General features: G+C 38.7%; 1 protein-coding gene across 10 annotated transcripts in view; it reads left to right on the plus strand.

Moving 5' to 3' along the window:
* Nucleotides 1–17,595, plus strand: part of NEO1 (neogenin 1) — a 209,900-nt gene that overhangs the window by 126,590 nt on the left and 65,715 nt on the right. For all 10 annotated transcript variants that reach the window (XM_075099801.1, XM_075099804.1, XM_075099799.1 and 7 more), the window contains exons 6-7: nt 6,377–6,531; nt 7,352–7,472. In XM_075099801.1, coding sequence (XP_074955902.1) covers nt 6,377–6,531; nt 7,352–7,472 — 276 coding nt within the window. The remainder of the gene's footprint in view (nt 1–6,376; nt 6,532–7,351; nt 7,473–17,595) is intronic.

Raw genomic sequence — 17,595 nt, forward strand, 5'->3', positions numbered from 1 at the left:
TGTTGGAGAAGTCATTATGGTGTGTCAGTGTGCAAAGGGAATAGCCCTCCAGTGGGGTTAATGCATGTTCTTCATGCTGTAGCAAACACCAGGTGACAAAATATATGCATCATACTTAATCAGGAAATTTAATCCCAGTATGAGTTGTCTGGTCAGTTTGTAATGCTGTGATGCTGAGTGAGATCTTGGGTTTTGCTTCAGGTTGCTTGGTGCTAGGGCAGCAATCACAGGTGGAAGAAGTTCTCCTGACCTAAAGATGATGCTTTTCACTACTCCATGCTTACCAGAGACCTGTTCAGACTAGTCAAAAGCTCCTTTAGTTTAATTAGTGGCGCTAATGAGTTTTAAGTTGCAGTTAGGGAGGACCACCGAGTGGGTGTTGCACCTGTGTTGTGAGCCAGCGTGTTATACGTACAGGGTGCTTATATAGTCACATAGCTCTTAAGGGAGGTAGCGGAGTCGTGTCTGCAGGAATTCGGTGAATTTATGGGAGCAAGGAGAGTAATTCATCTGCGTGGAACGAGGAAGGTGATACAGGATGTGGAGAAACAACAAAATGCTGTGATAGGGATGATATCTACCTTTTACAGTTACTCATGTGTATGTTGTCTTCGATGCTGTGCTTGAACCAACAGCATATTTATTAATGCTTTTTAAAAAGAGAATAAGTATTTTCAAAGTGTAGTTTGCAGTCTGTTTCTGTTGCGTCAAAATGAGAGTATTCTTATGCACTTCATGTACAGCAGACAGTGTTTTGAACATATTGGGAAGTAAGGTAATGGTGCAGCTGCCTGTCCTTTGAGGAGTACTAGACATACAATGCTTAGTTTATTTTTTGGATACTTATTTAAAAAAAAAAAAACAAAACCCACAAAAAACTCTCAAACAACCAAGACCATCCAACCAACAAAACACGAAATCAAACAAAAAAACCCCAAACCTAGTCTTTTTTTTTTTCTTTCCTTTCCTATGGTGATATAAATGGCCTGCCTGCTTGAGATAATTTTCTCTGCCTCTGCAAGGTTCTCTGTGTTGTTCAAGTCTGATTATTAATAATCACTGCCTTGCCACCATTAGGGTTTTCTTCCTCCTTACGGGGAGCGATGTAGAGGGGATTTAACTTTTGGGAGAGCTAACATTTTTAAAAATCAGATCTTAGCTAGAATAACAGCATTTTGATTTTGTTATTGTAGAAGATTCATTGTGCTTGTAACTAAGAAAGTTGAAAGTTCTGATTAGTTAATTGTGCAGACCTTGAATTTTTCCTTTTCTTCTGTAGTTAAGCTCAGCTTGATGTTTCAGGTTTGAAATGGGTTGTGAAACCAGAAACCTTTGTTCTACGTCAGTGACTGTTAGACTGAAAGGAAAGCTATTCAAGAGATGGTGAGGAGGACTGAATGTAATTAATTTCTCTCTCATTTAAAGCGGTACAGATGGCTGAATTGAAAATAGATTCTTTTGACTATGCCCTTGAAGGCCACAAAATTTTTGTCCTAATGAGAAAGAACACGCAAGAGCTACTGACCACTGAAAAGACATTTGAAGAAACAGTTGTTCTGTAAAGTTCTGAATAAATAATGCTGCTTTGATACTCTCCACATAGCTATTCAAGAGTTTCTAATACCTGAGCATTTAAAAAACAATGCATAGATAGTGTGGATCCTAAGCCAATGTTTTGTTTTGTGAAATCACTGTCTTGGATCATTCTCGTCATGCACAAGGATGAATCAGGTAGCGTTTCAGTCCTGTACGGCAGTGTGTTGCCTTTCGTTAGTCTTATCCCCGAAGAGATGGAGGAGCAGGGAGTTGCGGCAATTTGTTTCCATTTCCTTCTGATCACATGTGTTTGTGGAACAGGATCCATGCCCAGCATCCATTCCTGTTTCCACTTCAACTTGAGCATGATCCCTTTTGCCTAAGTGTGGTGGTTCAGCTCTTCCCATTGTTGTATAGCTGTTGGTTTAAAAAACCCAACTGTTGTCATCAAAATGTTTTGTCTCTTAAATCTGCAAAGGGGTGGAAGATACTCTTGGACAGGGACTCTCAGGATACTACAGTGCATATGAAATTCTGTGCAAGCATCTTGCAGTTTAAATAGTTGTTATTTGCGTGCTGACATGAAGAGGGACATAAGAGTGGGCTGAGCTGCCAAGTCTTCTTTGAAGTTTAATTGTCTCTTTGGTAAGGAACACATTATCTGCCATTACAAATCTTATTTTATACGGTAATTGGCTCATTTGCTCTCTGGTTATCAATTTAACTTCTCTAGCACAAACATCTGTACTTGTGCTATGTTAATCTGTGCGAATGCTAAACATTGACATAGTTAAACTATAAAAGAGTATTTTAAAAGCATTTTTTAATTCATTAACTGGAAAGTAAATGATAATAAAGTGAGCACTTCTTGTATTATCATCCCTTTGGAACAAATGCCAGACTACTTACATAAGCCAGAAAAGCGAAGTCACTTTGAAAAAATAATGTTTCAAATTCTGAATCTCCTAAATAAAAAATATTTGAGAGCAGATAATAGGATATCTAGTTCAACTTTCATCTTCATGACCAAAAATTATTGAATCTTATGATTCAATATTGATGCCTGCTTGTGGATGATGCCCCAAGTTAAAGCGATATCAGTTGCTAAAGATATTTGAGTACATTTCAAAGTTTTTCATTACAGGTTAAACATCGGTGGGGAAGATAGAAATAATCCCAGAACTTTACTTCTGCATTAATTTTGTTTCAAAAGTGATGGTCCATTGGTTCCCTTATGGTGCTCCTCCCTCCTTCTCACCCTCTGCTTGTCTTTCAGCCTGTCAAATTAGCAGTGGCCATTCCCAAACTCCTACTGTTCATTCTTCTGTGGTTTGGTTTGTTTTTAAAAAGCTACCTATTTTCTGCTAGATATTGTGGGAGTCTCTTACCCAGTAGGTGGATGTTGAAGGAAGTCTGAACTGCTAGCAATGGATTCAGAGAGGAAAATATGTGGAATACCACTAGAGATATCTGACTCCAAGACTTTGTGATAGGATCCTCCCATAATACAGTCTGTGCTGGGCAGACAGTGTGTGTACACTGAGGCGTAGGTACTTGCCCTGCCTGATGCTTCTGTTATGGAGGGAAGGTCTCATGTGTCTCCTCTGTGATGTTTATACTCATTGTTTCTGACATAAAAGGGTGTCTAAATATCCTTCTGAAAGAGATAACTGTTAACCACATACAAGTAAATGGAAAACCAGATAAAAATGTGGTTTACTTAAAGGCAAATTGTATCGTCATACTTCTTTTGATAAGGTAACTAAGCTCAGCAAAGGTAATCTTGAACCCAAGGCAGGTATTTTTTGTGTTAAGAGCGACTCATTAATTTATTGAACTTATCTTACATATCCCTTTTCTCACCCTTGAGTTTTACAGTATAGTTACTCAGTACAGCAACTTGCTGAGGTTGTCAGATCAATTTTTTTACACAAATACTGTGCTTTTGACAGTGGATGTTATTGGCTTGTGTTTATTAGGATTCCTGCAATAAGTTCAATATATGGCTAAAGAGTTAAATGTTAGCCTGCAAAAAATGTTATGAAAATGAGCACTGTAAATGTCACAGAACAACTAAATCTTGATGTTTCCACTTTTTATGTTCCCTTTTTTCAGCTGTGTAAGCACCTCAAGAATCAATGTGTGTGTGTCTGTGTACATATGGAGAAAGAGATTGAAATCAAATGAGAACGTAAACTATTGATCAAGCAGACTGGAACAAAATTACTCATTAGTTAAAAATGGCTAATGATGAGAGAGCAATGATCTATCACAAGATGACATCAGTGTGATGCATCTAGGAAAGGGCAAATATAGTAGTAGAATGAATTGAGCAAAAGATTTGCTGTAGTGATAACACTGTATTTATGCCATTTTCCAACTCATGGGAGAGACACAGCTGAAATTGCACGCAAATAGTTGAAACTCTACAGGCCGCAAAGATTAATTCAAACTACAGCAAATACGTAGGGACATAGGGTCTGTGAGGAGGGTGTGGGTGAGATGTCATACCAGAACTAAGCAAACATGACTTGTTGAGCCTGCAAAAATAAAGGCTGGGATGTGGAAAGGCAGTGGAGAAGTGCAGCTCCCAATAAATAAAAATGCCAAGATTAAATGCCAGGGAGGAATAAAAATTTTAAATAAAAGGCACTGTTTTCATAAAGAACAATTGATTGCAATTTGGCCACCAGTAAATTCAGACGACAGTTTTCAAATGTCATAGTTATAGATGGTTATAACAGCCATCTGATACAGAGAGTAACTATATCATTTTAAGGTGTAGTTTATGACCTTTTTGGTGAATTTATGGAAATGATTATATGAAATGGATGTCCGAAGACATAGGCAGATGGACTGAGCCCCATCCAGACTTTTGCTCCTATGTGAGAGATTTCTAGCAGCGAACGTATATGTACAACTTTACGTAGTTTCTGGTATGGGTTCACATGCTTATCTGAGAGTGAAGCCACCATCTTGCTCTGTGAATAAATATTTCCATATGTTAAAGCTCTCCTATTTAATTTATACTCCAAAATTTGAGGGGTTTTTGGAGAGCTGCTTGTCTCCAGCTGTCTGTTTTTATCTACCTATAAACCTTAACAGTCATTTCATAGGAAGGAGTAAAACGTGATATAGTATTCCTTATCCCTAGCATGAAATAAATCCCATTGATAGGTGAAGCGTGTACATTTGCCTGAACTCTGCAGTTCTTCCATATTGACTTTCTTTGATAAATATTAAAGGGCAGAAGGCCGCTTTTGACTTTCCTGGAACTTGAACAATCAAACCTGCAAACATAAGTAAGCAATTCACCCTATGTCACTGAGTGTCATAAAAACAAATAAATAGATTAATGTTCTTCATAATAGATGATATTCAAATTGTATGTGCCACAAACAGCTCTTCTTTCTGCCACTAAACTAAAGAAGCTGAGAGTCGTCGTACACAGCTGGATGCCCCTTAGTGGCGTGTTTGTTCACACAAGATTTTTAACATGTCTGTGCATAGGATGCTTTGGGGCTTGTATTTAAAAGAAAAAAAATCTGCATCTCTGAGTTTTTATGGATTTTAAATATCGTTAATTTAATTAATCTTACTCTGAGTACTTAAGGACATTAAAAAAGGCAGACAAAGCCCAGAGAGAAGGACTTTGGTACGTGTCTTAAATGAAGAACCTTTCTGTTTTAATGTGTTATGCAATACATGTCTTTGGTCATACATATCTGTCATACATTATCAGTATGATACACAGCTATGTGTGTAGTCCTGGACATAGTGTTTCTTGGGCTTGCACAAACCAGAGAAGAAAATCTTTATGTAAATACAGCACCCTGTATGTGATAAGCTGTTTCTTCACAGAAATGCAAGGCAATGGTACCGTAGGAAAGTTTCATCTCAGTTTTGTGTCCATTCGTGTTAAAAAGCCTTCTTTATATGATTTTGGCTTTTAATTACCTACTGACTTCAAGTACTGACTACAAAGAACTCTGAAAAATTTCTGTTGTATCAACTGCAGAGTTTTGTCTGAATTAATAAATTGTTGCTAACCACTATGTACTCTTGTATAGTGTAGCCTGAATGCACCAGCACTGTTTTGTGTTTTATGGTGCTCCAGAGGGACTTCACCAAAGTGTAGATTATTGAAAATGTTCTAGGCAGCCTTTTTCATCATAGTGTGATCTTCTAAATTTCAAATCTAACTCACTAGCTTTCTATTGTATAAATTAATAAACTTTGCTGCAGGAAGGGGTGAAGGCTTTTTTTATAACCTTTCCTTGTCTTGCTGGGGAGTTTATCCCACGAGATTCTTTATTTGTGAAGGAGCATAAAACTGTTGCACAATTAAGGACTAAATGGTTTGCTCAGATGAAGTGAGTTGGTGAAGGAAGTGTGAATCATGTCTGAAATCCACTGCCTGCTCTGGTCTCTTTAGCATGCAGCAACATGCCCACGGCAGATAGGAGACTGCAATGTTCTTCAACCACATGAATTATTTTTCCAAATGGCATCTGTATCTCATGGTTTTAAAACACTTTTTAACTTTATACATCTTGGTTTGTCGTCTTTTTTCATGTATTCTCAGGGGGGTCACTTCAAATTAAAATGGCTGGCTGTTTAACTGGCCCAAATGTAATTTTGAAATAATGCAAAGCTTGTATCAGCTTCTCTCAAGCCCTAATCTGAAAATTTCTGCCAACGTTGCTACTGTTTGTACTAGAGTCCCTGAAGTCGTGTTTTTATGTGTTGAGTCTTATGGTATGTTTGCGAAGGAGAACAACTGGTGTGGTTTCGTGGATGCTAACACCATCTTTTGTCATTCTTCCATTTTTGTTTCAAGTTCCTCCTGAATTTCTGAAGCGGCCTGCAAATATTTATGCTCATGAATCTATGGACATTGTGTTTGAGTGTGAGGTGACTGGAAAACCTACTCCAACTGTGAAATGGGTCAAAAATGGAGACATGGTGATCCCAAGTGACTACTTCAAAATCGTTGTAAGTATATAGTCTGTTTTGCAGGTTTTTAAGCCGTTGACCTGTCTGTCAGTCCTCTAACACATATGCGTGGAAGCTAAGTTCTCTTATAGGACCACCTTCCTGTTTTTGTACTGTTGATGTTTGGGGCCTGGAAGAGAAATGGTTTCTTGAAACCTTTAAAGCTCTGTAATTCAGTCATTTTACTGAGATGCTAAGGCTTATATTGTATGAGTTGATTTCTTTATAGCTTAGATTTTCCATGAGATGGATGTGCACACGATGACAAAACACACTTTGTAGGTTGAACCTGCTAAGGTGCAAGCTTGCCATGAACACTGACTGTTTTCTGCAGTCATCCATGATCAGTGACAATCACAATTTCAAACAGGAGTATAAATATAAGTGGATCATGAGTTATGGCACACCAGTACTTCTAGAGGGAAATTTTAGGTGTAGTAAAAGTCATTACTGAGACACGCCTGAGAACTTGATGGTTGTGTAATTGGGTATACCTGAGGTTGTAGGATTGTATCAGTGAGCTATGCAGTTATATTCAGTGCTTAAAATATCATAAAAATAGCTGTGGAAATGTTACAACTTGCCAGTGATAAGTGATGCTAGAAAATGATAGCCATTAGTACAAGCTTCTGCTGCTTTTTGATACTGTATAATTTGAGGATTCACTGCAAAAGAGATAAAATCTGACGGGACCTCCAAATGTACTTTTCCATGTTACTGTTCAGAAGTTTCTCCTGTCATAATAATGTGCCATAATAACACTACTGTTTTTGCAATTGCAACCCACTTTTAAGTGTGGCATTTTTCCTTTACTCTTCAGAAAGAACATAATCTGCAAGTTTTGGGTCTGGTGAAATCAGATGAAGGATTCTATCAGTGCATTGCAGAGAATGATGTTGGAAATGCACAGGCTGGAGCCCAGCTGATAATACTTGACCTTGGTAAGATAAACCGTGGCAGTACAGTGCCAAAAGATGAGGAGGAACAATTTCAAGGGACCTTTTCCACAGGACGTGTTATATCTAACTCAGCTAGAGGAGAATTTTTGGGTTTTTTAAATCATATGAGTGTTTCAGTGTCGTCTTCTGTACACTTAAAGTTACTTAGGAGAAATTAAGAAATTTTATAGGATTCACCCTGTATTTTGGAAAATATGTCAAAAATATTTAGTGCAATAATAAACTGTAGCCAGAAATCTGAAGTATTGTTGCATGCTGAGTTTAAAAAAAAATAATAGGATACCCGAAATGAAAACGATTGCTGAAGTTACGAAAGTGAAAAAAGCAATTATGGAGTGCACCACAAATGAAGCATTTTACACTGAAGTCTTTTTGGTGTCAGAAGTGTTTCTTTTCTGCTATTATTTTAAAAAGTAGTAAGCTTTGTCATTTCTACACACTGCAACTGCAAAATTTTTTTGGGTTACAGCTGCAGTTTAAGATAAATATTTGTTATTGTGCTCCAGTCAGTGGAATTACTAGCAATGCTCACCTTCTTGCAATCTCTTGCATTGCATCTTTTGAGTGTTGAAAGAGAGTAATTGCTGTTATGATTAAAGAACTGCTATCTTCCGGGGAAAAAAAAAGGTAGTACGAATACTGTTGCTAAGGCATCAGCTTGTTTTGCTGTTTCAGGTCACACAGTTCTTAAAAATAATTTCTAAGAGTACAAGGAAGAAAACCAATAGTAATGTTAGTAAGTAAGACAACAGTAAGACAAGTCAGACAAGAAAATATAAATTCTATACTTTTGGGGGATTTTGTGTTGCCTGTCTTTTTGGGGTATTGTTTCAAAATCCTAATTTCTTTTTCATTTGGCTGGAAAATATTTAGAAGAAACAGTCTTATGGATGGTCAGAGGCATGATGTAACTTCACCCTTGCAATTTTAACAGATGCGAATCTGCTAGACCTGGTTTTGGCATTCAAAGTACAGGGAGTAAACTGTAATGAGCATGCCGTAAAGAGAGAGATTTCCCATTTCTTTTCTGATTGTTGTGTAGAGCAGTTGTGCACTTACGTCGTCTTTTGAATTCTCGTTTGGATATGGGTATGTTTCATTGCTGGCTGAAGAGATGCATACGCTTTCCACAGTTATTTGGGGGATGAAAGGTGCCCTCTACTGGGTTCAGTAGCTTTAATACTATAGAGCCATAGGATTTCAACCTCTGCGTAGTGTTAGGCATCTGGATCCAGCAATGGCCTACTGTCATCAGGTTGCCAGAAAAATGATTAAAATTAATTTTAGTTCTGCTATATGCATGAATCACCGGAGTAGTTTCCAAATCTTGCAAGTGGAAGAATTACTCCATATTTTCTGCATTTGAAAAATACTGAATAATTAATGTACTTGGGTTTTGAAGCCCTGCTCAAGTTTGTACTTTCACCCGGTTCCCAGTAGTGGTTTATAAATCACTATTGCTGTCGTTATTTTAGTTCTTGTGGTCTCACTCTTCTTCCTTTCCCTCCCCTGTTGTTTGCCCAGTGGTTTCTCTTTCCTGATCTATTCTGGCAACCTGTCCTGTTTTCCTGAAGGACTTTGCCTTATAATGCTGTCCTTTTTCTTTTGCATGCTGCCAAAGGATTATGGATGCAGTGTTGATGGAGTCTCATTTCGGGTGTAAAGATATACCCCCGAAGTCATGTCGTTCTGTTATATGGCCTGCAGTGTCACTCCCCGGGTAGCGCTGATGCATTTTAGTTGTTGTTCTCCAACAGTAGAGATAACCACATGGTACATCACTGAAAACGCGTTTCATTCTGTTATTGTTGAGTAGTGGCGTAACAAGTAGTGTCACTAGGAACGAATGTGCTGTGTCTTAGCTGTGATATATGAAAACTGGTATAATATAAACAGTCAAAGAAAATACAGATATTTGATATCTTATTTTAATACTTTATCGCAATATATATATGGCAAAGAAGGAAACAAAATTCAGAGAAAGAGGCTGGAGGTATCATATATAGCAGTTCTTCCATGACAGATATCGTGATATGAAAATTAAAAACACTAATTTGAGTAAAAACTATTGTGAACATTTCAGTCATTAATACAGAAAGCTTTTTTTATTAATTCGTACCTGATGATGAGAAATACCTACTTTGGCAACCTGAAAAGTTATTTCAGTGAAAAAATGTTAAGTGTTCATCAAAGTTCTCCATACCAATTAGCAGTATCTCCCTTCCCTTGCTGTTCTGTTTTCTCCTTCCTAAATGGAATTGGCAAACATCTGCCTATTTACAAACTATTTCCAGCTAGCCCTTTTGCTTATCGTATCAAATTGATCTTTAAAGAATGCATTTTATTTTTTATGGGACAGAGTTGAAGAAATGGACTGACAGTATTGTGTGGGCATCTATAAATGGACCACAGCATTGATCGTGACATAACTGAAGATGATGATGGGGGTAGTTGACTGCCATCAGAGATGAGTTTGAGTAGTTGGAAAGGCAGAGTTACTCAGACTTTGAGGGAGATATGCTGAGACAGGTTAAATAGAAATAAACCAGTAAAACTGTTTGCACTTTACATATTAGGTCAGAACTTAGTTGTCTCTTCTGTACATAAACTTATTTCAGTCTAAATTCTTCATACGGGAGTTTTCCAACGGGTTGGTTTTTGCTGCCTAGAATGCTACAGTTTCATCCATAGCTTTATTGAGGTTTTTGAACAGTCTGAAAGTAAAATACCACATCCATATTTTCTTCAGTCTTAGATGGTAGTATAATCTTTAAATACAATAGATGTAAAGTATATAATGTGATTATTTGCTACAACAAATGGTTTTCTGTATTCAGACGTAGATTTCTTACTTTGCAGGTAGCAGTATTTTGGTGATTCACCTTGTGTTCTCCTTAGTGACGGTCTTGGTGCACGAGTGTATGTTGTGTATAACCACACAGCACTGTGTATGCAGACTCTCATCTGCTAGAATAAGCTTAAATTAATTGTTGATCAGATATAAGTTTCTTTTGGGTTAGTCTTTTTTGCATTTGGGGTGGATTCTGAAGAGCTTGCAGTATATATGGAAGTTAGTTGTGGAAAACAATAAAACAAAAAACTGACTAGCTAAAAAATTTAGGGTAATTTGAAGGCTTATTGGAGTGGCTGTTTTATTTTCAAAGTCTGTAATTACCTGTTGATAAGTTTAGAAAAGAAGACTGTACTTGGAAATTAGTTGGCTGTACAGAGTCCACAACTTTTGCCTTTTCTGGAATATATGAAAGAACTGTGGCACTGAGAGATTTTGGCACAACTTTTCATAATTGAGAAGGTTAAAGGGGGAGGAGAGGGAGGAGAATTCAGGTAAATGGTCTGAGTTAAATACTCTTCTTTAGCAGTATCCCCTGTACTTCAGGGGTACTGGCCTTCCTCTGGAGGCTGAGCACCTTTGGGAATTTCCCTGGAGGTGTGGCTCTGCTGCCTGGTCTGCCTCTTAGGGAGAATTTAAGAACTACCTAAAGAAAAGGAAGTGCCTCAGTTACCGCATTCCTCCCCACTCACCCACTGCCAGCGTTTGGCAGTCTCAATGCTCCTCTCTTTGCCTTACTGATTAGAAGATAGGTGTTCTTTTCTTATATCCTGCAAATGCCCCCACAGAGCACTCCTGCATATCCCAGTGAGAAGGAAGGAACCTTCCTTGGGAGTGTGCCTTGGCTATGACTTTCTCAGCAACCTCAAAATCTCTCCCCACTCCTTTTTTACACAAAACCAGCCTTTTTTTACTTACAGATAGATCCTGATGGGTTAGCCTCTAACCATCTCAATTATGGATCATATATACTAATACGCTCAGTTACAACAAAACTATTTCTTGTCACCATTTTTACAGCATTATTTTGTGTGGTCTATGAAAATCTCAGCAATGGATACATTTGGGTTTTCTTCATGGAGGTTAAATGCTGGTGAAAAGACTGAAATTCAGCCAGGACCTGTAACCTGGCCTTTTCCAGTGTATCTGGCATTGCTCAGAATTGCCATTTGGGAACTGAAAAAAGAACAGGTGGTAATAAGTAAAAGGAGGTGCCTTTGGGGGAAAGAGGCAGATGGTTCCCTGTCGCCCCTATGTGATAGGCATTTGACAAGTACTCAGGCACCAAAAAAAAAGTGATTCTCGAATGCTGTATAAAGAAAAATCATAGACTGTAAACAAATATGCCACATTATTTAGAGAACAGTTTCAAAACATGATTTGAGATGCACTGTATCACCTTCAAAATTCCAAAATAGATGTTGTATGCTGCGTGATTTTTGTACTTTTATACTGCAGAAGCTAGTATTTGCCATTCTGTGCCGTATTTGTGAGTTGTATAGCAGTGAGATCTTCAAGGGAATGAACTGAGTATGCTGCTGGTGTCCACTAGAATACCACATCAAGATTTTTTGTAGTGGAACTATCCATTGCTTTAAACAAAAGTTTTTCATGAAAACTAATTTATATCCAAGCAAGGATATTCTGCATGTGAATTAATATTTCCAGCATGGGAAACGAGGAGGAGGAGGAATTAGAAGTATGCATGTATTTGTAGAGCTGTGAGGCATTTGGGATTGCAGAGATGTCTTAGGAGTGTTGCAGGGGATGGATACACACTCTTTCGGAAGGACGGGGTGGGAAGTAAGGAAAGAGGGTCACTCTGTATGCAGAGGTCTGACTCAAATGCATGTAGCTTTGCCTTGGAGGGGTGATGAGCCAGCCAATAGCTTATGCATAAGGATCAGAGGATGGAAGGACAACGTTGTCGTGCCTGTCTGCTAGAGACCAGCTAACCAAGGGGGAAAGGAGTAGATCAAGCTGCCTTTACACAACTGGAGGTTGCAGGCCCTGGTATTTATGTGGGGCTTTTAATCCTCCGGTGTGTGCTGGAATGGCAACTTGATGGTGTGGCAGGTAATATAGGGAGTTTCTGGAGTAGGTTGAAGAGATTTTCTTGACACAGGTTATTTGTGTCTGGCTGGATGACTGGTGGAGGTGGTGTGTTGGACCTGCTATTCAGGAACAAGAAAGAACTGGTCAGAGATATAAAGGTCATAGCAGCTTTGGCAGCAGCTATGATGAGATGCTTTAATTTAGCCTTCTAAGAGAACTGATCAAAGCAAATAGCAGAATTACAACCTTGGACTTCAAGACAGGAGATCTTTACTTGTTCAGGGATCTTCTTGGCAGGCTCCCATGGGAGATTCTGTTAATGGGCAAGAGGTGAACCATTTGATCTTGAGGGACAGTCTTCTCTAAGCACAAGAATGGTCTATTCCAAAGTGCAGGAATTTTGAGGCCAGGAGACCAGTAGGGATAAAGACGGAGCTCCTGACTGAGCTCAAACACAAAAGAAGCTACCTAAAAGTTGAAAGCAAAGGCAGAAAAGTGATGGATATTGCATGAATGTGCAGGGATGGAACTAGGAAAGACAAAGCTCATATGGAGCAAATACCCCTGGAAGCCCTGTCTGGATACATAAAGGACATCATCATGATCATGATGACTGGGAAAATCCAGCATGGATTTACCAAGGAAAAATTGTGCCCAAGTATTCCAGTAACCTTCTAAGATTAAATGTTTGGCCCTGTGGTTGAGAGGAGAGGAGTGGATATCGTTTACTTTGCCTTTAGCAAGGCATTTGACACCATCTCCAGTTGTTTCCCTGCAGCTAAACTGGAGAGATCTGGACTGGATGGTGGGGTGTGTGGAGAGCTGACTGGCCCAGCAGGCTCCCAGGCATCATGGTGAATGGGGTGAAGACTAACCGGCAGCCCAGGTAATGAGTGGTATTACCCAGGCCTTGGTGGTGGGACAGAGAGGGTTTCATTTCTTCATCAGTAACCTGGATGATGGGACAGAGAACATCCGTAGCAGGTTTGCAGGCTGTATCGGGTTGGGAGGAGCAGTAAGTACACTGGCAGGAGAAGTAGGCTGGTGGGAATCTCAGAGAGTCAACACTGACAAATGTGGAGTCCTGCATTGGTGCCAGAGTGCCTCCGTGCAGTGATAGAGGCTGGCCACCAACTAAGCAAGCAGCTTGGCAGAAAAGGACTTGGTGGCATAGGCAGAAGTTCAAGGGATGAGATTGTTTCCTCCTACTTGGCACTGGTGAGACCACATTAGGGCGGTTTTAAGCTTCCCAACACAAGACAGACATTGACATAGTGGAGCCCCACCAAGATGATTAGGGAGCTGGAGCACACGATGTATACTGAGATGTACTGTGACTCTGAGAGAAATGAGTTTGACTATTCCTGAAGAATGGAAGCCTAACAACATCTTGCTGCTCAGCCAGCTGATGGAGGGCGTACAGCAGATGGAGGTAACAGGAAAAGACTGTATAAAGGGAATTTCCAATCAGGTAAAAGGAAACAGTTTCATGGTGAGGGTAGTTGCAGTCAGATAGGTTGCCCAGGGAGGTTTTGAAATCTCTGTTCTTGGAAATATTCAGGATACACCTAGACAAGGCCCTGAGCAACCTGGCCAAAGATGACTCTACTTGAAAGAGGGCTTGCATAGATGAACTCCTGAGATCCCTCCGAAGTGGTAGTATTATATGATTCAGAAAAACTGTCTGATGGGTGTGAATGGACCCTATTTATCTCTTTATATATAGTCTTAATGTAATAGTCAAATTATGACAATTTTGTGGTATCTATTTCCCTGCTCATCTCCTTATGAGAAACATAAATGTCTGGTTACTGGTGGTACAGTTTGACATTACAGACCAAATTTGATTAAAGTATAACACTACTTCAGTTGCACTGTATGATATTAATTCCTCCACTGAATTGCCTAATGTGAATCCTAATTCTGAGAGAGGTTTAAAGACATTTATTGACCTAAATTTGCACTCTCTTTATGCAATTGAGTTCTGTCCAGGACCACAGCTGCATGAATAATTTCATTTTTTGAATAGCCATGAGCTATCTCAGGTCTCATAGCGGTGAAATGAGGTGGACAGGACTGCTGGTAGGGTGGGGACTTCCCTGACCTGCAGCAGGGCAGAGAACATCAAAAGTCTGATGTAAGTTTTCTGGAGTCAGCACACTTCAGTTAAGATTGTGCCGAAAACCTGGCATTTCTGTACCACAAGTGGTATTCAATTGTTTGAGGTTACTTCAGGCTGACACAGACTCTGAGATTTCAGTGGCTCAGATTCCCCTCTCAGAAGCTATTTCAGCTCCCCATGACTGATGCCAGTCAAAAAAAATTTCCAGCTATAATTGGATTTCCAACGTCTTGTTAGTCCAACCTTGGACCCTTTTTGCTTAGCTCGTAGAGTGTTGAACCTTGGCTTTTTTCAGGCTGTTTCTCCACATTGACAACACGCTTTGAAATTCTAAGTGCACCCTTTGGTGCGCTTGCAGCCCTCCTGACTTTGCATTCATTTAAACCTTACGAGCACTTTCTCTGCTCCATCATCTGGGTTGTTAAAAAAAAATATACATTGAATCATATGGAACTCGTCATCCCCTCCTGCATACCCCAGTTCAATATCACCTTTCCTTCTGACACTAAAGCACTGAGAGCTATTCTGCATGTGATTTTTCCAGCCCGTTATGAATCCACTTTTATAGTAGCCTCATCTGGAACATATTTGCTTGCTTTTGAAAATTTCATGTGAGGCAATGCCAAAAGCCTTTAAATCAAGTTATATGAAATGCGCTGTTTTCCATATCTGTAAGTTCCACTATTCTGTTGTAGGAGGCAAATACAATTTCTTTTTGACAAATTTTGGCTTCTGCTGAAAGGAATCAAAAATTTGGCACTTAAAAGGCTTGTGATTTGCACTTTGCACTTTGGGGTGTTTTCCATATGTAAAAATTTACATAAATTTAACTTCAACCCTTGTCTAGTACAAGCCCGGAGGCAGACAACTCACATGTTCTTTCAGGACCTATTTTGGCTTATTTCACAGATGTCATATATAATATCTCAGGCTGTCTCACATCTTATAAAGGTAGGTTTTTTTAGAGTATTTTGTATGCAGTCGCATACTCTGAATCAAGAACATTTAGTTTTGTTGTCAAGGTAATACAGTAAATATTTTCTCAGTCCATGGAATTCTATGGATTTCTTGGAGACTCTAGAGGTACTTGAAAAATATGTAGGGTACTGTGGATTAAATGCTAGAGCAAGGTGAAAAAAAGTCCATAGAATAAAAGAGGAGGACTCTGTTGGGTATTCTTCCTGAAGACTGTTCTCTTTCTTCACTCAAACAGGTCTTCACGTTCTTTCTGTCTTGTGCCGTTTTACATGCTTTAACGCAAGGAAAGTTGGAAGAGGTCCCTGTGGTTTACATGAGTGACTTTCAGAAGTCTTAGTGTCCACCAGAGAAGAAATGATTTGTAGATTAAAACTGAATAGTAAGGCTGCAAACCCTTGCAGCCAAGAATTCAGATTTTGTGTAACATGAAAAAGTACTCGGAAGAAATGAATCGTGGATCTCAGGGGAGCAGGAGTAAGTAACGAACCTGACAGCAGGTCTGCACAAAGGGTGCCCAACTCTGCTAGGATCGGAAACCTGGTGAGATTTGAGAGATCCCATCTGGTCTCATATGGGGAGAAGAACCAAAAGTAGGAGAAAAGAAAATCCACTATGATGAATATCTTTAGAGACAAGGTTAGCAGGGGAATTTCCTCTCCCCTTGAGAAATCTCCCTGCTTTTGTCTGTCATAAATCAACATACATCCGTGTGGGCTATTTACTTAGCAGACTTAAGACTCTTTTTTTTAATGTAAGCAACCAGTTGCTGTATTAAAACATTATATTCATACACTGTTTATCACAGTTTGTGTCAGAAATTGCTCTCAAATTTAGGAAATGATAGGGAAGGTTATGGGACTGTGATATTTCTGTATGAAATATGCCATTTCAAATAGTTTGACTCTTTCTGGCAGTTACTGTATTATAAAATTCAAGTCATTTCCTCATTCACCACTGCACATGCACATAAGCTCTCTGCTCTTCTGTGTCACACACAGACTCACATGTATAAAAAGATTTGCATGCATAAATACTCATCTTTCTAAATGAAAGAGTTCTAGGACGCTGTGTATGCTACAGTTCTGCAAAAAACTCTGAAAGCAATGAATGTAACAAATATGACCGCAATACCGACAGTATAATGAAGTTTTTAAAAAGAATGGCAATGCTTGTGTTATGTGAGTAAGCAAAAGGTTTTCCAAACTTGCTGCCTCGATCACTGTCTTATAATATTGAAATGGCTTCATGTGAATGATAGACGAACAGCTTGTAAGTCTCAATTTGAAAGTTGTGTTTTAGGAACATAAACAGCATCTGAAATAGCAAAATGACTTTAAACAGTGTTTTGTAAAACCAAAGCCAAACTCGATTTTATTACTGGTTGTGTACACTTCATTAATAGTTTTCTGTAAATGTAACAGTATGTCCTCCTCTTTAATGCTGAAAGACTTTTTTCATTTTAATTTTTATTTTAATTTATATTACTTAGCTAGTCTTACTCAGTGAAAGTCAGTGTTTATGTTTCTATGGCTGCATGTATGTTCAAAATTGCCAGAAAGCTGTTTTAATTCAGTTATTTCTTCACTCAATCCCTGTTTTAAAAATGGCCTTTATTTATTCCCTCTCTATGGCCCTTGCTTTTATATAGCCTTATTGAGAAGTCCAACTGATTAAACTAAACGACACTAGATCACAAACTTCTTAAAATTTAACTTCATGAAATTGAGACCTAAACAGCTCTCATATTCTGTGTTCAATAGACTATTTGTGTTTAAAGTTGGCATGCGCTTTAAATAAATTGCTTTAATTTAGATTAAATTAGTAATAGATTAATGTTTGCCAGTGCGCGGTGAATTGCAGGAAGGCATAACAAAATTGATAGGATGCTTTGATTGCGCTTATTAGTTTTCATGTCTTGTTTTATGACTGCATTTACAGTTGACTTGGCAAAGAAATTTGAAACCTTGTGAAGGTATTCATATCAGATTGTGTGCACCACGGCTTAAATCTAAGTCTGCTCAGCGCAAATGTGGGTTATGGTGACTGCTGCTTACACAGTTTTACTTTGAAACGCTTGGACCGTGTCACCTGTTTAATTT

This window comes from Phalacrocorax aristotelis, chromosome 7 (assembly GCF_949628215.1).
Source record: "Phalacrocorax aristotelis chromosome 7, bGulAri2.1, whole genome shotgun sequence".
In the NCBI taxonomy this organism is placed as follows: domain Eukaryota; kingdom Metazoa; phylum Chordata; class Aves; order Suliformes; family Phalacrocoracidae; genus Phalacrocorax; species Phalacrocorax aristotelis.